This window comes from Urocitellus parryii, chromosome 9 (genome assembly GCF_045843805.1).
Source record: "Urocitellus parryii isolate mUroPar1 chromosome 9, mUroPar1.hap1, whole genome shotgun sequence".
In the NCBI taxonomy this organism is placed as follows: domain Eukaryota; kingdom Metazoa; phylum Chordata; class Mammalia; order Rodentia; family Sciuridae; genus Urocitellus; species Urocitellus parryii.
This window is the reverse complement of record NC_135539.1, coordinates 116,030,775-116,054,886: the sequence shown is the minus strand read 5'-3', so window position 1 is coordinate 116,054,886 and position 24,112 is coordinate 116,030,775. Positions and strand designations below refer to the sequence as shown.

Below are 24,112 nucleotides of genomic sequence, written 5' to 3'. Positions count from 1 at the left end.
AAAAGCCCTGACAGTGGCTTCTACATACTCTGAGCAGAGGACCCTGTCACATACCAGGATGCTTTAAATGAGGGCAATATTCTCCCAAAGTATATCTCTCCCAAAGCATGCTAATCTCTGACTCCATCTCCTGGGGCTCACCATAAGGGGAGTAGGGAAGGCCCAGTAGGGCAGAGTGAAGCCAGGAGCTGTCACTGTCCCTTCCTGTCACCTTGTTCTTCAGCTAGCACCCCTGAAAACCAGTCAGGCACCCTAAAAAGGCAAGAAGGATTGGGGTAACCCCATAGTGTAAATAGGATCTTGCTAGGTTGCAAGGGAACACTGAGCATTCTAAGATGGGCAGGTCTAGGAAGCCCAGATGAAGCTTTTTTACACAAACCGTGTCTGGATCTAGCATACCCCAGGGTTCAATCCCCAGTATAAAAAAAATAAAATAAACAGAAAATGTGGCATGAAGCCCTGGATATGATCACCAGCTCTGCAGAAAACAAAACCACAAAATCCCACAAAGGAACAACTTGATCAGGGAAGCAGAGCTTGAAGGGGGCTGGTAGTGAAGGAAGGCAGAGCCGGTAATGGAAGAGGATCCAGGGGGCTGGAGGTGGGAGCCAAGAGGTTGCGCAGGCAAGGCCGGGCTGCCAGGGAGGCACTCAAGGGTCCTACTTAGGGCTGACTTCAGAGGCTTCGGCAGAGAGCTACCAACGGGAACCACAGTGTATAGCACTCCAGCCCCTGAGGGGCGGTTTTGGTCTTCCAAAAGCACGATCCTGAGTGAAACTTGCCCAGAACTTTTGTTTCTTGAAGAGGGGTGAGTGAGGAGGAGATCTGGAGTGAGAGAGACTGGAGCCGGGAGCCTCTGGAGCTCCTGTGACAGTAAGTCTGGCAAGAGCCTCGGCAGGCCCCAGGTGCCTGTCCATGACTAGGGCCAGGCTCTGGAGTTTCCTGGGGACCGAAGGTAGGTGGGAAGGGCACTTTTCCTGCAGGGATGAGGCCAGACAGGGTGGGACCCGGGCCGTAAGGACTAAGCCAGAGGAGCAGGAGAGCTGGAAGGGGAACCGCCAGAAGTTGATGGGGGTGGGCGTCGTCGTCCAGGGTATTCCGACGGGGACTGCAGGCTGACTCTGCAGTCGTGGCTTCTTCTAGATGTATGCATGATGGACTGGTTGTCAGGAGAACTGGGTTTGAATCCGGATTCATCATCTTGGACAAGTCAATGCTTTCTTTGAAGCTCATAATCTGGATTAGGATAAAACATCTCTGGCTCTTTCCCCCTGGGTTTCAGGAAGGAAAAGCCAGCAATCCCCCGACTCCCTGTGAAGCCAGCAAACCCCTGACTCCCAGTGCGAGAGGAGCAGGTGGGCGGCGGTGCGAACAGGTCCTGCAGAAATGCGTCCTGGCGAGTACCGTCCCCTCTCCCACAACAGAACAGGTCGTGAGTGCCCGCGTCCGCTGCGTGCCTAGCGCTCTCCTTTGGCCCTCCAAGACCGCGAGCAGAGCCCCTGAAACAGTCCCCTAGGGTGAGACAGGCTCCCAGTCCCATCTGCCCTTCTTTTCCTGGCCCAGGTAGCCTCCTCCAGGTCCCCAGAGCACCTAGAGGAGCAGCGGGAGAACGTGGGAAGCTGTCTACCCCCAGATGGCGCTGTGCCCCCGCATCAAGTTCAGAGGCACCAGAGAAATGATTACATCATCCCAGGCCCAGGCAGGATCCCCCAGGAGGGCGGAGGAAGGGAGTAGGCTTCTCCTCTGGCTAAACCGCGTTCAAGTTTTTTAGAAAGGGCTCTAAGGTGACAGGTTCTGTTGAAGCCTGAAGATTTGGAGATTGTTTGGTTCTGTTAGGTTTCAGTGCTTTCCTGAGGCACCATCGCCAGTCTCATCTCAGTGGGGTGGGGGTAAGCAGGAGGATCTGTTATGAGAAGCAGCTCTGAAGGCTCAAGACCTGCGCCCTCTGCCTTTTGCTAGTTGTGTGATCATAGACAGTTAATCTCTGTCTCAAACTTTATCTGCAAAATGGAGAGAACATGAGTATCCACTTCACAGAGTTGAAGGATAACCGGAAAAATACAAAGCATCTAGCTAGTGAACATAACCCAGCAGGCATAGGGGGAAATGGCTTAGCTTCAGCTCATACCTTCTGAGGTAGAGTGTACCCTGGGATCTGGTGTGGGTGCTACTCCCTGCATGGTCCCTCCACTTCCCTTCCTGGGCCTATGACTGCTGTAGGGAGCTGGCTGTGAGCCCAAAGTTGGGAAGAGTCATGGAATGAGCATCCCCTGAACTTGCCTAATATAGCCATCTAGGGCCCCAAGCTTGGCTCTGCCCTGTTACCCTGAGACCAGCTCTGGAACTGAGTCCAGGCAGGAAGCCTTATTCAGAAGCACACCCAGGACAACTACTTTGGAGGTCCTGCACCCAGAGCTTAGGTTTTCCCCCATGTGATCCTTTAGTGGTGGTAAACTGAGTTTATGGTCAACTTGTACAGTGAGGCAGGGAACCTGAGCTTCTAGAGCTTTCCTGGGAGCCCTGGGTATCAGGACCTGTAGTATATGACAGAGGTGAGACATAGTGACTCTCAGCTAAAGGTTTGTATATATTATCAAAATCTTATGGAAAAACAGATACACAGCTATTTTTACAACAGCAGGTGGGTGTGAGGAAAATGTCTGCTTTGGCATCAAACCTTCAGGTCTGTTCCTTTCCTCTCCTCTGGAGCCCAATCCCACCGGGCACTGTCCATCCAGGCCAGCTGCCCTCTGTGTCCTCAGCCCCTCCTACTCTCCCCTTGGACTCCCATGCCCTGGCTCCCTCTGCCATTGCCCCTCAGAGTACCACTGGCCCAGCAGCTTTGCCCCAAGGGCTCCTCAGTGGCCTGGATCCTGGCCCTGAAGGGCAGTGGGGCTGGATATGTGGTCCCTGGGGACATCTTTCCTGGATCATAGGCCTTTTGAAGCGTGCCAACTACAAAGGGCCTGGGCAGTGCCATCTTCTCCATGATGCACACAAAGAAAAACTCTTCTTGTCCAGAAACCTCAGCTCCAGGCATCAAAGCAATTTTTGGAGAGCCCCAGAGACAAGAAAAGGAAGGTGAGAGGAGATGCAGCGTCCTCCCTTGAGTGTGGCCCAGGCCTTGAGCTCTCCCATGGCAGAACAGGGACAGCCACAGCAGGTCAGCCAGAGTGGTGTGGGCAGGGTCTGTGCAGCCCTGGATGTGAGCCAGGGCTGTCATGGCCTTGGCACCAGAGCCCGGCAGCCTGGTCCTACTGAAGCAGCTTGGGCACTTCCACCTGTAGGGCAGAGAGACAGGTTAGAGCAAGGAGTTTGGCAACTGGGCCTCTGGAATTCATCTCACCTCCCTCCCTTCTGGAAGTACACCATCCCACACCTCTCAATATGTGTCTGTGGGATGAATGTATGAGGTATTGACACTGAAGGAACATTTCTCCTGTTCTGTAACAACTAGACATCAGAGCCCAGCAAATTGGGAGGCTGAGGCAGGAGGATCAAAAATTCAAGGCCAGCCTCAGCAATTCATCAAGGACCTGTTTCAGATTTAAAAGGGGTTGTGTGTGCTGGGGATGTAGCTTAGTGGTAGGTTCAATACCCAGTATCACAAAAAGTTAACAAATAAAAAACCTGGATGTCATCAGATGACCACTAGAATTATAAGTGAGGTTGTCCTTTATCTCATGGTGTCCAGTGGCAAATAATGTAAGAGTAGGATATTCACTCAGACAGGCAAATGACAATGGACTTTGTCATCCAGGGAGGCAGGACTATGAGAAATAGGGTGCCCGGGGATGATCCATGTGTCCATTGCACTGGTTAGTCAAAGGTAAACTATACTGAGGGCAAACCTTTGGGACAGACTGACCCATAGAACTGGGCTGATCCTGAGAGGGGATTACATAAAACCAATATCACTTTTGTTTGGGGAAATGGAGAAAAGGAGACTCGGAGAAAAGGAGACTCGGAGGAAGAAGCCAGGTGCCGTGGTACAGGCCTATAATTCCTCCTGCCCAGAGGATGAGAGGCAGGAGGATCCCAAGTTTGAGGCCAGCCTAAGCAATTTAGCAAGACCTTTTTAAAATAAAAAAGACTGGGGAGATAGCTGAGTGACAAAGAGCCCCTGGGTTCGATATCTCCAGTTTTAAGGGGGAGGGGAAGGAGAAGACAACCTAGAGGAAGAGCCACAGCAACACTCCATGTGTGGAGGCTGCCTCTCCATTAGCAGGAGGAACAGGTTTGATGGCTGGTGAAGGAGTTCCAGGTGTGGAGGGCGGGGCTAAAGGACGCATAGAGTCCCACCTGTAAGGGAGATACAGATGTGGCCTGCCTGGGGGCAGGAGCATGGCTGAGATGACCTGCAGGTCCCGGGGTCTGGGTGCACCTGCAGGAGTGTCTGCATGCTGGCCTGTTATAACTGCCCTCTCCTGTCAGCCCCTGGGCACCCTGCCCTGTGGCCACGCCCACAGCAACTTGCCTTCTTCAGCTGTTTAAGGTTGCTGGAGCGGATGGCGGCCAGGAGCTGGTCACGTGAGTTCTTCTCCTGGGCAGGGAGGACTTTGTCTCCCATTTTCCTCTGAGTGGCTGGGGAGAGGGAGTTCTTCAGGTTCTCCATGATAAGGGGTGGAGCCAGGGGCGGGGGAGGAGGGGGAGGGGCAGCTGGAGCACCGCCTTTCTTTGGGGAGTTCTTTGGAGCAGGCTTGGGAGATGGCTGGGGTGAAGATTTGGGGGAGCCCTTGGCCAGGGCCCCTCCCTTGGGCACCTCCAGCAGGTCCTTCTTCTCTCCGCTGGCTTCCTGGGCCTGCCTTTGCTCCTGCAGACGCTTTTGTCGCTGCTTGTCCATGTTGCGGCTGAGCAGGTTGGTGACGGTCATTCGGGGCCCGGCAAGCTCAAAATGGTAGCCGAGCTTGAGCAGGGTGGTGTTCTCCTTGAGCAGCTTGGCGATCTCCATCTCCGTCTTGCCCCCGCAAATGTGCCGCTGGTTGTGGAAGCGCAGCTCAGTCAGCGTGTTGTTCTGGAGGAGAGCTCGGAAGATGGCCAGGATGCCCTTGCCCGTGATGTGGTTGGAGTCCAGGTTGAGGCTGGTGATGGTCTTGTTGGCCTTGAGCATGATGGCGATGGCGAAGGCCACGTGGTCGTCCGCGCGCGTGTTGGCCAGGGCGAACACCTTGACCACGGTGTTGAACTCCAGGGCCTCGGTGAACCTGACCAGGATCTCGTTGGTGATGCAGTCCGAGTTGTTGACGTTCACTTCCGTCATCTCCGGGTCGTTGTTCTTCACTCTCTCCAGAGGCTCATCAAAGATGCTGGGGGCCGCTTCCTCCTCCGCCCTGGGGGGCCCCTCCGAGGGTTTGCTGGGGCCTCCAGCTGCCTGTTTCTCGGCTGTCTTGATCTTGCTCTCTTCCTGGGCCTCCTTCTCACTTGGGGACTCCTCCCTCTGGACTTTCTCAACCTCCTTTTTCACGTCCCTGTCCTGGGTTCTTCTTTTTGCCCCCTCCTCCTCCTTTTTCCTGTCTGTGTCCCCAGTGGCTCTTTTCGTCTTCTCGTCCTCCCGTCTGGCATCTGTGCTCCTGCCGTCCCCCTTCACCTTCTCACTGTCCCCTCTCTTGGCCAGCCCCTTCACCTCCTCACTCTTCTTGTCCTTGTCCTTGTCCTTGATCAGGCCTGAACTCCTGTCACTCCGTCTCTTCTCCTCTTCCTTCCTGACGGCCACCGTCTTCTCGTCTCCTCTCCCGTCCTTCCCTGCTTCCTTCTTGTCCACCACAGCCCGGACCCGGCCCTTGTCGATGCCCCTGATCACCTTCTCCTCCTTTGGCTTCTCCCCACTCCGGCCATCAGCTTCCTCTTTGTCTCTGGAGAAGCTTTTCTTTAGTCCGCCCCTCTTTGGCTCCTTTCCCAGGTCTGAGTCCCGTCTGGGGCCCAGGGCCTTGGTGCTGGCATCTTTGCCCCTTTCCTCTCCATTCTTGGCATCGGCTCTGGTCTCCACTTGCTTGCTTTCCTAAGAATTCAGAAAAGAAAAATAAACATGAAGAGCTGGCTTCAATAGAGGAGCGGGTTACAGGACAAGCGAGGGAGCACTTATGCAACTGCCCTTGGGCCTCCGAAGGACACTGGGTGTTTGGAGAGTGACGGGCATGTCCCTGAGAGAATAGCCGAAGTGGGGCTTTGCAGGATTCCAGCTGGAGAGAACGGGCCAGTGTCACACTCCGCCACGGGTCATGAGATGCCAGAAAGAACACCTGCAGAGGTTTGGACCAAGCGCAGTTTCTCTCCCAGAGCATCTTCAGACCCAGGTTTGCCTTTTCTGTCATGGATGCTTTACCCATGGCACCTCTGACCCCCTTAGAAGGACTGCTTCCAACAACGCTAGCTACCTGAGGAAAAAGTGAAAATCACCAACACTGATCCTGTTTTGAATTTTTTTTTTCAGTGCTGTAGATTGAACTCAGAACCTTGCACATGCGAGGCAAGCGCTCCTGCTACTGAGCTATATCCCCAGTCCTTTTTCCTCTGTTTTGAGACAGGCTCTTGCTAAGCTGCGGAGGCTAATCTTGAACTTGGAATCATCCTGTCTCAGCCTCCCAAGTTGCTGGGATTATAGGTGTGCGCCATCTCACGTGGCTTCTGCCCCTGCGTTCTGTGCTCAAGTTCACACTGCCTCACACCTAGTCCCAGCCCTGCTGCCGAGGGGAGGTCACTAGTTCTCAGATACTGGAATGTTATAAGCCAGTACATTTACAAAGAAAAAAGAAATTGAAAGAATCGAGACAGGGTTGCTAACATTTTACCAATTAAGGATATTCATAAATTCTACCTAGCATCATCATCTCATTGAAACAAGGAGCTAATTATTAAGAAGTAGGTAACAGACCAAAAGATGTACCTTTACAGCAAATTGCAAAACTCGTGTGTCTCTTCTGAAGTTCCCAGTGTTGTCTTTTACTTATTTATTTATTTATTTATTGCAATGCTGGGGATGGAACCCAGGGCTTGATGCATGTTGGGGTAGTACTCTGCCACTGGGCTGCATTCCCAGCCCTAGTCTTTATTTTTTAGTAAAAATTTTGCTAAGATCAAGCCTCTCCCGTAGGTAGCCCTGGAGTCCACTAGGATTCTGCAACTCCACTTTGACCATGCAGATGTGGGCTGCTGCTTGGGGAGGCTGTGGGATGGAGTCAGGGGAACACAATGGAGGCTTGAGTGTCCACCAGCCACCCAGCACCTCCCTGGGGGAGAGAGGTATTTCTTTCTTCATGAAGTCGAGGAGCTATTTCAAGAGGATCTAGGGAACATCCCCACCACAGGAGCGGAGGAAGCAGCAGATTACCTACGATACGGCATTAAATTTAACTGTCCAACTGGGACTCCAAGGGATGCTGGGAGGATCTTCCTTAAAGGCGCATTGAGAGAGCATGGCCTGAGCCTGGAGGGTTTCTTTAAAGAGAGCCCAGTGGGGTGTGGAAAGAGGGGAAGGAAGAAAGGCACTCCTTGTCCCAGAGGGAATGGAGGGCAAGGTTAGCCCTTTGGAGACTGTTTGTACCAGAACCACAAATACATGCCATTGGAGACCGGCCCCTGGGTATTTGGAGAGAAGTCCTCGGCTCTTCTGCTAGACTCATGATAGGCAGCCCAGGGGCCCAGAGCCTGGTGGACAGAGCCTTGGAAAGGGTACTTGTTGCCTCCTTCCTAGAATGCACGGGATTCCGCCTGGAGCTGTGCTGATGGAACAGGGGACCTAGAGCCCCCCCAACTCACTGTGGCCCCCAAGGAACTGAGTTTGCCACTTATGATTGACCTGAACGGGAAGTGGTAATAACTTTGCTGTATGTAAAGGAGTATGCAAATAGGATGTAAATGAGAAAACCCAATGGGTTTCCTTTTAGGGAACTTTTATCTGTCCTCAGTGTGACCAGGGAATCTCCTCCCCTCCCATGCCACATGCAGAGTGGTTCCATCCACCTGGAGCTTGGCTGTGAGAGCTGATGGCATGGCCCCTAGGCATCATGTCCCAGGGCAGACTTCTGCCTCCCTCTCCTTCCCTTCCCAGAATGTGTCCACAGCAGAATGTCTCAGAGCCCACCAGGCACGGCCCAACCGTCCACTGCAAGTTGCCATGCCTCTCAGTCACAGGCTGCACTGAGAGAAGCTGGGGACCCAGAGAGAGATGACAGCCAATTCCACCCAGCAGGTTCAGGAAAAACTGGGGGTTAGGCTTGATTGTCTCACGAACAGCCACTGTTATGGTTTGGATGTAAGTTGTCCCCCAAAAGCTCACGTGTGAGACAATCCAAGAAGGATCAGAGAAGAAATGATCAGGTTGTGAGAGCCTTAAACTAATCAGTGGATTGATCCCTGGTGGGATTAACTGGGTGGTGGCTGGAGGAGGTGGGAGTTGGGAGCGTGGCCAAGGGGTATGTGTTTTGTATCTGGAGAGCGTGGCCAAGGGGTATGTGTTTTGTATCTGGAGAGCGGGCTCTCTCTCTGCTCCCTGGTCACCACGTGAGCTGCTTCCCTCTGCCACACTCTTCTACCATGATGTTCTGCCTCACCTTGAGCCCTGAGGAGTGGAGCCGGCTGTCTATGAACTAAGATCTCTGAAACTATGAGCCTTCAAATAAACTTTTCCTCTTCTACAATTGTTCTGGTCAGATCTCTTAGTCACAGAAGTGAAAAAGCTGACTAAAACAGCCACCAAGTCAATGTCACTGCATCCGACCTTCCTATTAGGGGCCAAGGCTCCCCCTCCCTGCCTGCCCAGGATCCCTTGGGTCCCCGAGTGCCCCTGCTGTCCATGGGATCTCAGTAAACCTCATCAGGCTCCGAGCTCCCATTCAGAGCCTTCGCTCCGTTCCTAACCAGGGCTTGTTTTCCACATTTGAGCACTTTTCTCCCTTGACATCCCAGGTCCTGACCTCTGCCCTCTGTCCTCCGGTGGGACTCCTTGCCACTCCCTCTCAGGTGCTTCCCCTCCACTGTGGTCCTGCTTGGCTAGGATCTGCCAAGTGCCTGTTCTGGGGAGGTGTGCCAACCCTTTAAAAAGAACCTAATGAAAAACAGGCCGAGTGGGGGAGGGGGAAAGGGCTGATTAATCATCGGTTTCCTCCAAATAGCCAGGAATGAGTGGGGCTGGGGCTTGTTGCGGCTGGAGCAGCCCTGGGAGCTCAGATGTTGCCTTAAAAGGAGAAGGAGCCCGGAGTCCTCCCTGGCCTGGGATTTCTGTGGGGCGAGTTCCTGGGCCCACAGCAGCGCCGTCTCCTTCAAGCTTATCTGAGAAGGAGTCCAGGCTGACTTCTTTTTGTTTCTAGAACTAGTGGTGCATCCTGGTGACCTCCAGAGGTTATTTTTGCTTGTGTTCCTGTCCGTAGTCTTTAGTTTGTTCCTTATAGCAAAAGGGGTTTAAGTTAGCCATGACAAAGAACTTCCATAGAATGAAAGTTTGTATCCTCTAGATGGGAGACCTAAGTAACAATATCTTTTCCCCCTTGGGAAAAACTGAAGGGGTAGGGAAAGCCCATAAGCAGGGGAATGGAAAGCCTCTAGTGGGGCTGGGCACAGTGGTGCACCACTGGGGAGGCTGAGACAGGAGGATTGGAAGTTTGAGGCCAGCGTCAGCAACTTAACAAGGCCTTAAGCAAATAAAAAATAAAAAGGACTGGGAATGGTCACATGAGTTAGATCCATTTTCAATGCCCCTGGTGGGGTCAATGGGCAGAACACACCATCTTTTTCCTCACAGGGGTCTTCTGATAGGATTCCCTGTAGAGTCTTATCTAACTGCAGAGAAGAGAACAATTTACCACCTCCCTTGCCAAAAGAGCAGAGGAGAATTGTCTATCCAGAGGCATTTGTATATAAAGACATAAAGACAGACAATTGTCTCACTTTTGAGAACTTTCTGCATATAAGAGTCGAAGCCTCTGCGTCTGCGCTCAGCACCCACTCGCTGAACCCCTGCTGGCTCATGCCAACTCCTCCCAGCTCATCTCTTTCCTTCCTGTGACCCAGCACCTGAGGAGGAGACGTCTGCCCCTCTGAGAGCCATCCTAGCCCAGACAGCTGCCAGGAGTCTGCAGGAGGACCCTAGGCCGTCAGAAGGCACAGGACTTCTGCTTTTGCTTTTGCTTGTGTCCCCTTTCCAGCCACTTGCCTGGGAGAGACAGAGTGATGGAGGGCAGGGCGCCTGCATGACTGTACCCCTCACGTGTGATAACCCCGCTGTGAAGTCAGGCACCTTTGTTTCTCCCTAAAGCAAGACTGAGGTGATACTGACTCAGACGGCACTGGCCCTCTTGTTGTGTCCTGCTCAGTACCTCCAAGGGCTTCTGGCTGGAGGCATCCAGAACGCCCCCAGCTGGAGCTCCAGGCTGGATGCAGGGCTTCAGGTCCCCAGCTCGGCTTTTGGTAGACCCTCTTCCCAGGCCTTAGCTGCCATTGTCCCTGAGGACATTGACAGGCTCCTGCGTGTGGATCCAGAACTCACTAGAAAATGCATTTCTACCTTGGTGGTGGCCTGCTTCTTGCTTCCCCCAGATCAAGGTCACTTTTAAATGGGACATCTCCTAGTCCTGCTCCCAACGTGCTGACCCCTTGCCACCTGTCCTTCCTGGTCTTGCACAAGATCCCACTCCCCGGCTCTTCTCAAGAAGCTGTCCCAGCAGGGGGCACTCCCTCCCGCCACCTGGTGACCTCCTGGTCTCAGGAACTTCGGCTGCCAGTGTCATCTGTCTGCACAAGGGAGGGCTGGGAGGAACTGGCCACAGGTCCCCTGGGAGAGCAGCTCGCTTTCAGGGCTGGTGTGAAGGGCAGGCAAGCAGACGAGCCCCGACTGGTGGGGATCAAGGGAGTCGTCCCCCCAGTCTCCTGCCTCACTCCATGTGACTCTTCTTTCCACCAAGAAGAAAGTTTCTAGATTCTCCTAGCAAGCAGTTTTGGGAGGGTCCACGGCTGTTTGGGGAAATAGCATCGCCAGGGCTGGCAGTCTGGGAAGGGACCACAGGAAATGTGGTCTGTGACACAGCATTCTTCTACTGAGGCTCTGTCCAGTTCATTAGACAGATCTTTTAATAACTGGCATTGCCCCTAGAGAGCCATAGGTCCCCTTCAGAGCTATCAGGAAAACTGGGGATTGTTCTGGCAAAGATCTAACCATGGCGGCATGGAAGCCCAACTGCCTGGTTGGCCCATGTGCAAATCCCAGCTCTGCCCCCTGCTAGCTGTGTGACCTTGGGTAAGTTACTTAGGCCCTCTGAATTTGTCTTATATGCACAAGACTGATCACCCTGGGGCTCCACACTGGATTATGCAACCCCCTAAAAAGGTCAGGCAGCCCCTTTCTCAGCTCCTGCCTGGCAGTGGACAAAGTCTGGGCACCTCACAGCATCCCCTGCCAGCCTCCTCTATTCCAGAGTTCCCCACTCTAAGAAACACAAACCGTCTCCATTGGCCCTTGAGGACAAGTTCTGAGGGAAGCTCTCTTCACCCCTCCTAATTGTAAGAGGCTGATGAGGAAACCGAAGCCTCAGAGATGGGGCTGGAGACGTGGGGAGGAAACAGGCAATGAGGAGAGAGTGAGCCCATAACCTTCCTCCCCTTCAGCTAACATCTCTGGAAAGAAACTTTGCGGAATGTTCAAGGGCTTGTACACACGACCACACATACACTCAGTTTCTCCCGTACTGGAGTACAGTTAGTCTCATAAAAATAGGGACTTAACATAGAATTCCTAATTTGGGGATGGGAGCCTTTGTCCTATGATGTGGGGCTGCAGTGCCACCTCCTCCCATGCTTTCTGAGACCACTGACCACTCTGCACATCTGGAGCGCTCAGCCCCTGACCACAGCAGGACAGCATGGAAGATGCCCTGCAAGGGCTTCACACAGCCTGGTGCTCCGGGAAGGCTTGTTGGCATGGACAGCCACTCGCACCATCCAGTAATCCACATAATCCACATGGAAGCTTTCTGCAACAAAGAGGGGCCAGGCCCAGAGACACCCACATCACCCCAGTCTGGCCCGTCAACACCAGCGGTGTGCAGATGTCCCCATCAGGCCTGCTCCCAACCTGGAGCCTACTAGTGAACACTCAGTAAACATGACCCAGTCCTGGAGGCTTTTCCCCTGCATCCTCAAAACGAATGCAGGCCATCTGAACACAACCTCTCAAAGGCTCAGGGCTTCAGAGAGGGTAATGTGGGCACCCCCAAGGGAGGCGTGCACCTGGTGAGCTCTGGGCTGAGAAGCCAGGGCCGGTGCAGTCACAGAGCTAAGAACAGCTGCACTCGCAAGCATCCGGGACTCCTGCTGCCCAGCCTCACCCTACCTGGCCTCTCTCTGGCTTCCCAGGCTCCCCAGTGGTCAGCCCAGCCACTTGTGAGCAAGTGGGTCAGCTCCCGAGGGTAGTACACAGGATCAGCCCCCTGGCAGAGAGATGCCCATCTGCAGATGGTCCTGCCTCAGGTCTGGGAATGGCAAAAGTCAGACTGTTCCTTCTACTGGGTGAGGAAGCCAGAGAAACCCTGGCGCTAGGGGAGCTCACTTCCCAACTTTAAGCCCCTTTGTCTGAGGGGCACGACCTCCACCCTGGGCTGCCAGTCCACCTGAGAAAAGGTCCAGGACCTTTGCTCAACGCTTTTCCCCAAATCCTCAGTCCAGGGAGCACTCCCCTGGGTTCTTAACACCTCACCTCTCCAGGCTGACAAGGTTGACCTCTCCAGAGCTGCCTGACGTGCTGTTCCATGTGTTCCTGGATGGTAACCAACTCCCATGCTCCCTACCGTGGCCCACCGGGGACTGAGTAATGTCATCCTCATTTTACAGAAGAAGAAATGGAAGCCCAAGAACCCACAGCTAGTAATGTTGAAGCAAGGACTCAAGGTCAGGTTCTCAGGCTCCAGACTTTTAACCCCTCTACCATCTTCCTCAGTATCCATAGGGCATTGGCTCCAGGCGCCCCTCAGATACCAAAGTCTGTAGATGCTCAAGTCCCTAATAAAAAATGGCCTAGTGTTCACATCGAACCTAGGCACATCCTCCGAATGCTTTAAATCATCTCTAGATTACGTATAATACGTAAAGCAATGTAAATTATATGTAACTAGTTAACACTGTATTTTAAAATCCATATTATTTTGACTGCTATAGTGTTATTTTTAATTTTTTAATATAGTCTATCCACAGCTAGTTGAATCTGTGGATGTGGAACCAGGGGGTGAGGAGGCCAGTTGTATTACACTGTGGTGTGTGAGTGGGGCCACAAGCCAATCCACTCTTTCCCCAGAACACCTAGTCCCCAGAGACAGCTCTTCTACCCCGGCCACCCAACACTAAATAAGAATGCTGATACTAATCTCCACAACCATCTAGTAGTGTTTACATGGTGCCAGACACCACGCTAAGTGCTTCTCCCAAGTCCAGACAGAGCAGGCAGAGACTCCCCAGGCTTTAGTCTCAGCAGGAGGAAGCTAGGGGGAGGGGCCTGCCCAGGGTGGCTGGTGGGAGCCAGGGCCCTTCACATTCAGGGACCCTCAGCTGTGTCGTGAGTGGTTTTCCTTTCCCACTGTTTCCCATAATATTTTTCCTTCATGACCTAATGATTATCACATTACCATAGTACCTAAGAAGCAATCCCAACACTCACCCCTTTCGCATAGTGAGGGACAGTGAGACTTAAGTTCTGCAATATACTACCTGGGCAAGGAGACATTTCAAACATTCAAATTCAAACATTCTTTTCCTTTTAAAGGCAGAATACTATTCCACTGTATGTACATACCACGTTTTGTCGATTCATTCATCTGTTGAGGGACACTTGGGTTAGCTGTGGCCCTTCTGAATAATGCTGTTACAAACATATGTGTCCTAATTTCTGAGTCGTTATTCTCAACTCCTTTGGGCATCTGCTCATCAGTGGAACTGCAGGAACGAGGCCCAAATTCTGACTTTTCTATTCCAGCCATCTTGACTGTGTCACCTCCTGTCCTATCTAGTCCTGTCATTCATCAACTTGCCAATACCCTCAGCCTGGTCACCAGTGATGGCCAAAGTCCCAACCCTGTAGCTTGCAACCCCTTGCCTGAGCTGCTCCCCATCCCAGGCTACTGGTAGTCTGGGGAGAGCAGCCCACCCACTGTGAGGGGAAGACCCCGCTACCCACACCCTCCTGGGCAGTGCCAAGGCTGAGCACCAGCTCTGGAGTTCGAATGCCAGGGTTCCGGTCCCTGCCTTATGGCATCCTGGACAGGTTCATGAACCCCTCTCATCTGTCAAATGGGACCATAATCCTTCACAAATGGGCTGTTGAGAGGCTCGAATGAGGAGCCGCAGGCAAAGCATCTACAACAGTGCCAAGGGCTCCCGAAGCTTGTAGGGAAAGTCACCTGTCACGACTGGTCCCAGTTCCCTTCACATTCAGGGACCCTCTGGGACCGTGTCTCTAGTCTCAGTGGTCTATTCTCGGCCGACAGTCTCCTCGGAAAGAAACAGAAAGCTTCCAGTGGGATCCTCCAACCTCCAGCGTCACTCCTGCTGAATCCTGTCCTCATCCCTCTCCTGTTGCCTGGGGTCCACCTCACCCCATGGCCCCAGCCTAGCCCTCCACTCTCCACGCTCTCCCTCTTTCCCAGCTCCTTCCTCTCGCCCTGTTACTTAGCTCCCTGCCTTCACCCCCAAATCTCTATCAGGCTCTGCCTCTGTCTGCAGCCTTCTGTACCCAGACTTCTGCCAAAGAACTCTGCTTCTTCATCCCTCCGCGTTCCTCAGTTCCACACATTCTCACCTCACTCCCCTCAGTCCACAGCAGTTCTTTCCGCCCCCCACCCCATGACTTCCACCCCTCTTGTTGCTAAATCAGGTTCACATCTTTCATGCTTTATCTTGCTCAACTCCTGGAGGAACAATTGGTCCTGAGGACAGGCCCTCTTCCTGAATGCTTTCCTCCCCTGGTTTCCATCCTGCCCCCCATGGCTTTCCTCCTTTTCAGTCTCCCACAAGGTGTAGCCCACCCCCCACCTGCTGCCCCTGCTGGACACAGGCATGGGGCTGTTTTCAAGGTCTCATTTCGAGCCTCCTTGTTTCCACTTTAGACCCTCTCCCTGGGTGTCCTCATCCACTCCACAGGCGTCAGTTGCCCTCTATGTTCTCTCCAAGCTACTACAGAGGTTCAGACCCTTCTATCCCACTGTCTAGCGAACATCTTGGTTTGTGTGCCCCCAAAGAACCTCAAAAACTAGGCTTCTCATCTCCCTGCTCCCTGCTTACTCCCACACACTCCCTGTCTTGGAGGATGGTTCCTCTAGATATCCCACGCTCTTCTCAGAAGCCCTTCTGGGAAAAGGAGAGGAGGGGAGGTTGGGAGGTGGCCGGACTCCTGTGCACTCACTTATCCCTTTTCCTCCACCAGCAGCCCAAGGGGTGTGGGGGAGGCTGGGAAATCAGCCTCCTTCACAAAGACCACTTTACTCCCTCTCTCCCACATGTAGACGATAGAAAGTCTAACGCCTCTTACACCAGCCTCTCTCCATCCTTTGTCAGGTTGCCCTGGTCCCAGTCAGGCCAGCTCTCATGGGGTTGGGACAACGACCTTGTCTCGGATTTTGCTGATGTCCTCCAGGAGAATCTCCACACTGCAGCCTGGGGCCCTTCTCACACACACACACACATCCCTCAACTCATTTCTTGGCCTAAAACCTCTCAGTTGTCCCCCAACACCCTCAGGACAAGTGCAGACTTGTAGGCCCCTCCTGACCTGGCCGCTGAAGTCCTCTCTTGATGAGTTGGCTTCCCCCGCCCACCACCTCAGTCTCCATCCATCCTGCAAAACTCTTAAGTGCCTGAGGCAGCTAGGCCTTGGCACATTTGCAAAGATGTTTCTATCCCTTGGAAAACTCTTCCCTTTCTTCCTGCTGTCCTTAGAGGTTCAGATTGACCGACTGGACTTTTTACTTTGGTTACAATGCAAGGTAACAATTTAACGTTTTCATTTCAAAGACATATCTAAAATCTGAACTACTTCTATGATTAGGAAGAAAATTTTTATTAAAAAAAAAAAAAGAATTATCACTGGGTGCAGTGGCACACAGCTATGTAATCCCAGCAATTCAGGAGTCTGAGGCAGGAGGACTGCAAGTTCAAAGCCAGCCTGAGCAACAAAGCAAGGCCCTAAGCAACTTAGTGAGACCCTGTCTCAAAATAAAAAATAGAAAGGGCTGGGGATGTGGCTCAGTTGGTTCAGCACCCCTGGGTTAAATTCTGGTACCAAAAAAAAAAAAAAAAAAAGAAAGAGAAAGAGAAAATTATCTTAAAATAATTCAGTTCATAGCAAAAACAAAATAAAATAGAAAAGCAAGACCTGGGCTGCAGGAATAGACCAATGGTAGAGTTCTTGCCCAGCATATATGAGATTTGGGTTCCATACCCAGCCCTGAGAAACAAAGAAATTAAAAAACATTAAAAAATTAGAAAAAGTAAAATCCCTCAAGTCAGTGGCCGGGGAAAAGGTATGGAATGCATGGAGGGGGCAGAGATTGGTGGTCATTCCCCTCCTACTGCTCAGCCTCTGCCTGGCTCTGCTGCTCAGGGAACCACCATGCAGCCTGGCCTCTCCTGGTCCTGTTCCAGCACTTACCAGTCATCTCTGGTGATAAATATTAGTGCTGAGCAGAAACCAGGAGGGTCTCAGGCCTCCTGCTCTAGTGTAAACAGCAACTCCACAGCTCATTTTTCTGTCCCAGGATGAACTTTGGCGGGTGCAGTGGTACCCTGGAAAAGGGCCTTTCCTGATGCCGTTTGGCAGGAGACCAGCTCCACCGGGGAGCAGTGCCCCCATCTCTGTGCCTGCTCTGCCCTTGGAAGCGATGGGGAGCAGAAGCAACTTCCAGAAAAGACAATGAATGATGTGCACACTCCGGGGTGCTGGGCTCTTGCACGAAATCTGTCACCGAACTCTCTGCCAAAGGGAAAGGGGATCCTTGGTTGCTTGAGTCTTGCAGGGGCCCAGTTTCTAGTGAAGGGGGTGTTGAATGGGGGAGGTGACCTGACCTTGAGGAGCAGTTCTGCCACAGGCACTAGAAAGAAGACCTGGTGGGAGCGATCACTTCTCCGGGTGCCCTTACTACCCTTACTTCTTGCACCAGAGGCCTCTGCATGCTACTGCAAAGGCAAGACCCAGCTGGGAGGGGTGGTAATTGCCTTAAGGCTGGGCTGGCAACACCTCCTAGGCAGGCCATTCCGGTTTCTCTTGGGTTGTGAAGAACCCATCTCAGGGGCCTGGAGGTGCTTAGGGCAGAATTTCTCTGCCAGGGAAGGGTCAGCTCCACTGCTTTCTGCAGACCTAAATGTTTTGCCAACTGGTCTGGTGACTCATGCTGGGAAGCTTATAGTAAACCCCATTTTTGGAGAAGCCAGGAAATCTCTTTGGAGAGACAAATAAGACACTCGAGTGCTTTGCTGTGTAAATGCCTGCTTGCCACTTTCTGTATCTTCATTTCATCCCGGCCCAGATGAAAACCCAAGTGAGTTTGGAAAACATTGTAAAGATCTACTCAAAAGTCAGCTATTTTTCCCTGAGTGCTGGGTCCCTCTTGGGTCCCAGGGGGATAGCAAGAAGAACATATTGTCCTCTTGCTGCTTGCTGGAGCTGTGAGTAGGAGCCCTGGCTCTCACCCAGACACCCTCCTTCTTTTTCTAAACAGAAAAGGCTACAACGGCCTAATTGGGCCCAGCTTCATGGGTGTTTGACCTCAGCAGTCCTGCAGGGCCCCATGCTCAGGGGGGCCCTGGGCTTTGTTTCATGCTCTGCTGTGACCATTTTGGAAGTCTTGATTCTTGAACAAGAGGGTTCAAGGCCCCACATCTCCCATCCTTAGATCATTTTATTTATTTATTTTTGAGTCATGAGGGATAAAACCCAGGGTCTCTTGTATGCTATGTAAGTCCTCCACCAGTGAGTGACATCCCTAGTCCCCATCCTTATTTTAAAGCAAATTCCAGGTATATCATTTCATACATACATATTTCAGTGTACATCTCTACAAGACAGAAACTTTTTAAGAAGATAGTTGAGATAACATTTCTTATGTGAACCACTAATAACAGCATTTGCCTCTTGATGGCCTACTGACCAAGGGCCCTTTCAGTAGCCCTCCCAACTCCTAGAACAGGAGTCCTTGCTCTGTGTCCCTACAGCAGGTCCAGCTCCCACAGCTCTCTGAGCACTAATTAGTTTACTCACCTGTCCCTGGACTAGACGGTGAGTGACTTGAAATATAAGAGACCCATCTTTTATTTCTATCCTTAGCCCCTGGCCTGGCAGAACACTTTGCAATGAATAAATATTTGCTGGAGTGAACTGCAAATATTTAAATCCTATCTATAGTGTCCCTGTTAAGCAGTGTGTGCTGAATAATTCCAATGACAGGGAGCTTAGTTCTTTTTGAGGAACACAAGCCGACAAACACTGCCTCCCTCCTTTTCCTTCCTTTTCTCCCCACCCCAGCCCCTGCCCCAGGACTAGACATTGAACCCAGGGGCACTTCACCACTGAATTACATCCCCAGCCCTTTATTTTTATTTTGAGACAGGATCTTGCTAAATTGCCCAAGTTGGCCTTGAACTTGGAGATCTTTCTGTTTTAGCCTCCTGAAGTGAGTGCCACCATACCCGGCTCGGCTCTTTCTTTCTTTTCTAAACAGGCTCTATCTCAGAAAGCCCTCTTGGGGCCATGTAAAACAAGGCCACCCCTTCTCTTCTGTAGGCTGCTCTTCTCTAGGGAAGAAAAGTTCTAGTTCACAGAGCCCAACCCATCCAAACAGAACTTTTTGGATCTTAGTTTTTGCTGTTTAAAAAGTTCATTGTCCCACTCAGCTTCAGATAATCTGCAAATCTGGTAGGCTTGGCTTCTAGATCCTTGTGCCCACTGAACAAGGCAGAGTCCAGGGTAGAACTCCTTGGCACCCTACCAGAAACCTCCAAGAAGCCCCCATCAGCACCCAACTGCACCACCTTCCACTTGACATCTCTCCGTCTGCCTCTAACCCATTGTGAGAAGCCTTTGCCAATGATTTCCTGAAGTCTCTACAGGGGTCCAGGACAACACCACCTCCACTCCACACTGACTCTTCCTGGAGAATTTTTACCCCACTAAAATGATGAACTTTGAGCCACCATGTCCCATGCCCAATTCTGGAAAGTCTCTCCTTTCAGACTGCAAAGGCATTACAACTCCCAAGCACAGTTCCCTTCCAATGGATGAAGCCCTAGGAGACATAGGATCTTCATGGGCCATGGTCATGAGATGGGAGTTTCCCTTTCCATCTGAGAAGGGAGGCTGGGTCTTTTCCTCTGAGATACCCTGGGAGAGTCCGTCACACTTGAAGAACAAGTCAACCATTTAGCTGAGTCGTTAAGCTCTAGGACAATTGGATGTGGGTCTGGTCATGCCACTGGGGGCGAGGGAAGGAGGAAGTCAGAATCTAGAAGGAAAGAGCAGCAAACAAAGATCTAAGCCATTGCATCATGGAGGCCAAGTGGCCTCTAAGTGCAGAACCTGGTGAATCCACAGGGTGGAGGGAATCTGGAAGTAAAGCTTTGGAAGTAGCCTCCTTCGGAGAAGTCATCTGGGCATCAGAGATAAGAGAAGTACCTCAGTAGAGGGAACAAAATAGGCAAACGAGTGGATTCACTGGAGCCTGGCAGGGATTGTAGAGAAGTTCTTTGTAACTGCAGCAGGGGAGGAAGGTGGTGGTGGGAGATGAACCCAGAATTGAGCTCTGGAGGCAGTTTATGATGGAATACACATGGTGCTAAGCAGTGGGGGCTTTGCCCAGTGGCCAGGGGAGAAGCACACAGATTTTTAACAGAGAAATAACATTGTATATTGGAAAGATAGCTCTGACAGCTGTTTGGAGGATGGAATTGAGACTGGGAGAAACCGGAAGGAAACAAGTAGGAGAACATTAGGAAGCTACTGCAATAGTCCAATAGAAACTACTGCAATAGGCAAGAAATTATGAGATCCTGGACTAAAGTTGAGCAGTGAGCACAGAGAGGGAAGTGCATGCCATAGACATATCTGGGGTACAGTTGATAAGATTCAATGAAGTGGGGAATGACAAGGAGGAGTTTTCAGTTTGGTTGAGTGGATAGATAATGATGCTATTATCTGGGCAAGGTGGCACAGGTCTATAATTCCAGTGATTCAGGAGGTTGAAATAGGAGGAGTGCCAAGTTTGAGGCCACGCTGGGCAACTTAACAAGACTCTGTCTCAAAATAAAAAATAAAAAGGACTGGGGATATAGCTTAGAGGTAGAGCACTCCTGGGTTTAATCCCCAGTATGGGGGTCGGGGTGATGCTTATATAACCATGACAGGCAATATGGAGGAACAGATGAACATGACAATTAGGATGATAAATTGTTTTGCTCATGACAAGGTTTACATGCCCAACAAGTTGGCATTAATAAGAATCTGAGCCAGGTGCAGTGGTGCACACCTGTAATCCCAGGGGCTCGGGAGGCTGAGGCAGGAGGATCACAAGTTCAAAGCCAGCCTCAGCAAAAGCAAGGTGCTAAGTGAGACCCTGTCTCTAAATAAAATATAAAATAGGGCTGGGGATGTGGCTCAGTGATGGTGCCTCTGAGTTCAATCCCCAGTACCCCAATAAATAAATAAATAAATAAATAAGGATCTGAGGCTTAGGAAAGAGGTCTGGGCTTGAGGTGTAGATTTGTGAGTCACGGGTGTATAAATAGCAAGGAAAACCACAAAAGTAAGGTGACACTGAAAAGAGTGTCTTCAGGAAGAGGAAAGGGATGTACAGAAGAGGAGCAAGGAAGTTGTCCAATTATTTAATAAAATAAAGCCCATATCACCTGAATTGGCAAAATCATAATGAGCTATGCTTCACAACCAATCAGTGTCTCTAAAAAAAAAAAAAAGACAAAAATAACTGTTTGTAAGGATGTGGAGATATTGGAACCTATATATATATTGGAGATATTGGAATATATATATATATATATATATATATATATATATATATATATATATTGCAGCCACTTTGGAAAACAGTCTGACAGGTCCTCAAAAAGATAAGCAAACCTTATAATCCTGCAATTCTATACCTAGATATACAAACAGGAGGACCGAAACATGTCACACAAAAACTCACACACAAATGTTCACAGCAGGGCCAAAACAGAAACCACCCAGCAGATGAATGGGAAAACAAAATCCATTAACTGCTGAATGAATGAATAAGCAAATGTGATATATGTCCATACAACAGAAAAATATTCAGCCATAAAAATGAATAAAGTACCATGCTATACCATGATGCACCTTGAAAATATAATTGAAAGAAACCAGGTCCAAATTTGTATGATTCACTTATATGAAATATCCAGAATAGCAAATCCATAGAGGAAAAAAGTAAATTAGTGGTTGCTTGGGGGTGGGGGGAATGGGAGAGGGGACTAAGGAGTATCCTTATTTCTCATCCTGATGAATACAGGGTTTCTTTGGGGTGGGTAATGAAAATATTCCGGAATTAGGTGGTCATGATTACCAAACTTTGTGAATATATTTATTTATTTTTTTAATTTTTATTATTAGTTTGTGAATATATTTTTTAAAAAAACACCAAATTGCTATTTATTTCACTGGGTATTGTAACCAGAGGCCAACTATCACCGAGCAATACCTCCAGTCCTTTTTACTTTATTTTGAGACAGATTCTTGCTAGGTTGCCCAAGCTGGCCTTGAACTTGCCATCCTCCTGCCTTAAAGGCCTGAGTTGCTGGGATTACTGACATGAGCCACCATGCCCAGCTCCAATGCATACTTTAAAGGAGTGAAACAGTCAGACATGGGGCTCAGGCCCGTAATTCTAGCAACTTAGGACACTGAGGCAGAAGGATGGCAAGTATGAGGCCAGCCTGGGCAACTCGGCAAAACCCTCAGCAACTTAGTGAGACAATGTCTCGAAAGAAAGGAAGGAAGGAAGGAAGGAAGGAAGGAAGGAAGGAAGGAAGGAAGGAACTGGGGATGTGACTCAATAGTAAAGAGCCCTTGGATTTAACCCCCAGGACCAAAACAAAACAAAGCAAAAAAAAAAAAAAATGGATGAGATATAGTATGTGAATCATCTAAATTTAAAAACCTAAAGATAGTTTTAAAATATCCTGACCTTAATTACATAAAAATGATAGTGCTATATTAAACAAAATCTCATTCTTTTTCTCTCTTGCTTTAATTTTTTTTCACTTTTATAAGCACAATAACACTTTATTTTACTGAACATTAACAACATTTAATTTCATAATGAACTAACAACTGTTGCATAGGTTATGAATTAGCATAAGGGCTGACCCAATTCAGTGGTTATGCTGCCTTCTCAAACATTTATTGGAGCATTAGGGAAAAATTGAAACCATTCAATATAATTTTTGCATAAATAATATTTTTTCTCTTTGAAGTTAAGATTAATCTTGCTTTAATTTCTAAAGGATGAAGAGTAAATAAAGAACTGACATATAGCTGGGCGCAGTGGTGCACACCTGTTATCCCAGTGGCTCAGGAGGCTGAGATGAGGATCACGAGTTCAAAGCCGCTTCATCAATAGCAAGGCACTAAGCAGCTCAGTGAGACCCTGTCTCTAAATAAAATACAAAGTAGGGCTGTGGATGTGGCTCAGTGGCTGGGCGCCCCTCAGTTCAATCCCACGTACACCCCCCCACCACCGCCAAAAAAAAAAAAAAAAAAGAAATGAAAATATGAAAACAAAATCCAACCAACCAACCAAACAAACAAATAATATGCCAGGCACCATAGTTATAAACATTGTATTGTAGACAGCACAGCCCAAAGGAAATATAATGCAAGCTACATATGTAACTTGAAATGGTCTATTAGCCATATTATGAAAAGTAAAATGAAACAGGTGAAATTCGTTTTAATAATACGTTTTGAACTCATTCAAGATGTTACCATTTCAACATGAAAACAATATAAAATTTTCCAGGATGTTTTCCTGCTAAGTTTTTGGAATCCAGTATAAATTTTACACTTGTAGCACATTTCAGTTCAGACTGGCTTCATTTCAAGTGTTTGACAGCTACATGTGGCCAGTGGTTATCATATCAGACAGGGCGACGCTAAGGTGGTTGCCATTGCCATGGAGGCCGGTTTTATTTCCCTCTGTTTATTTCTGTTAGTGGTGAGCAAGAAAAGCCCTAGGCTTGTGTGGTTGCCTCCAGTGTCTTTGGCCAGAGGTAGGCTGGAGAAACCCTAAGTCTGTTCTATAGCTAGGTTTGGGAGAAGAACCTCAAAGGAGAGTGGAGGAGGCTACTTTGAAGAGGAGAGAGAAGCTAGGTGAGTAAAGTCTGGGGCAGACCCTGAGGGAGAAGAGTGGGGAAGGAAGCCAGGACACCAGGATTCTTCCAGGCAGGAAAAGGAATTGCCACAGAATGGCCTGGAGTGTTTCCTGACAGCCATTCCCAGGTCTCTTAGAGGGCTGTATAGGAGCCAGGTCAGTGTCCATCTCAGAGCATAGCAAGTTTCCAGGGTGCAGCACAGTGACAGGAAAACTGTTGGCTGCCACAGCCACCAGAACTGAGCGGCCCCTCTCAGAGAACTGGGCACACAGTGTATGTTTCCTAAATGCTGTCTGAATAAATGCGTCTCCCATTCTAGTGGAGGTCCACAGTGAAGGCTGGTGGGACAGATTTTGTTGATGTTAAGTTATGCATGATTTGTTGCAACTTGAGCTCAAAAGAGAAAGCTCAAGATCTTCCTCAGCCACCAACTGGGTGACCTCATGAAGCCTCAGTTTTTCATCTGTCCATCAGATTGAAGTTTATCTACCTTACAAGGCCATGGGAGGATCAAATGAAATGATGGACATGGACGTCTGCAAAGCTCCACACATACCAGGCTTTAGGCTCTGTAATTATTTGTGCCTGAGCATATTGTGTGATGTCCTAAGACAGCAGCAAAGTGCTCCCCTGTGGTCTTCTGGATGTGAGGTGCTCCCCTTCTATTTTTCATAGAAAGGGAGACGACCTTGCCTTATGACCTGGTGCTGTGCGTTTGGTATGATACTCCAGAATCTGTGTCGCA

General features: G+C 50.0%; 1 protein-coding gene across 2 annotated transcripts in view; it reads right to left on the bottom strand.

Annotated features, from left to right (window-relative positions):
- Positions 1-49: 49 nt before the first annotated feature.
- Positions 50-24,112, bottom strand: part of Lmod1 (leiomodin 1) — a 43,132-nt gene continuing 19,069 nt past the window's right edge. Inside the window, exons 2-3 of one of the 2 annotated variants that reach the window (XM_026397245.2) lie at positions 4,478-5,998; positions 50-3,281 (exon numbers count right to left, since the gene is read on the bottom strand). In XM_026397245.2, the coding sequence (XP_026253030.2) occupies positions 3,255-3,281; positions 4,478-5,998 (1,548 nt within the window). In that variant the 3' untranslated portion in view covers positions 50-3,254. Of the gene's footprint in view, positions 5,999-24,112 lie in introns of both variants that reach the window. The other variant, XM_026397244.2, reaches the window with a different exon arrangement.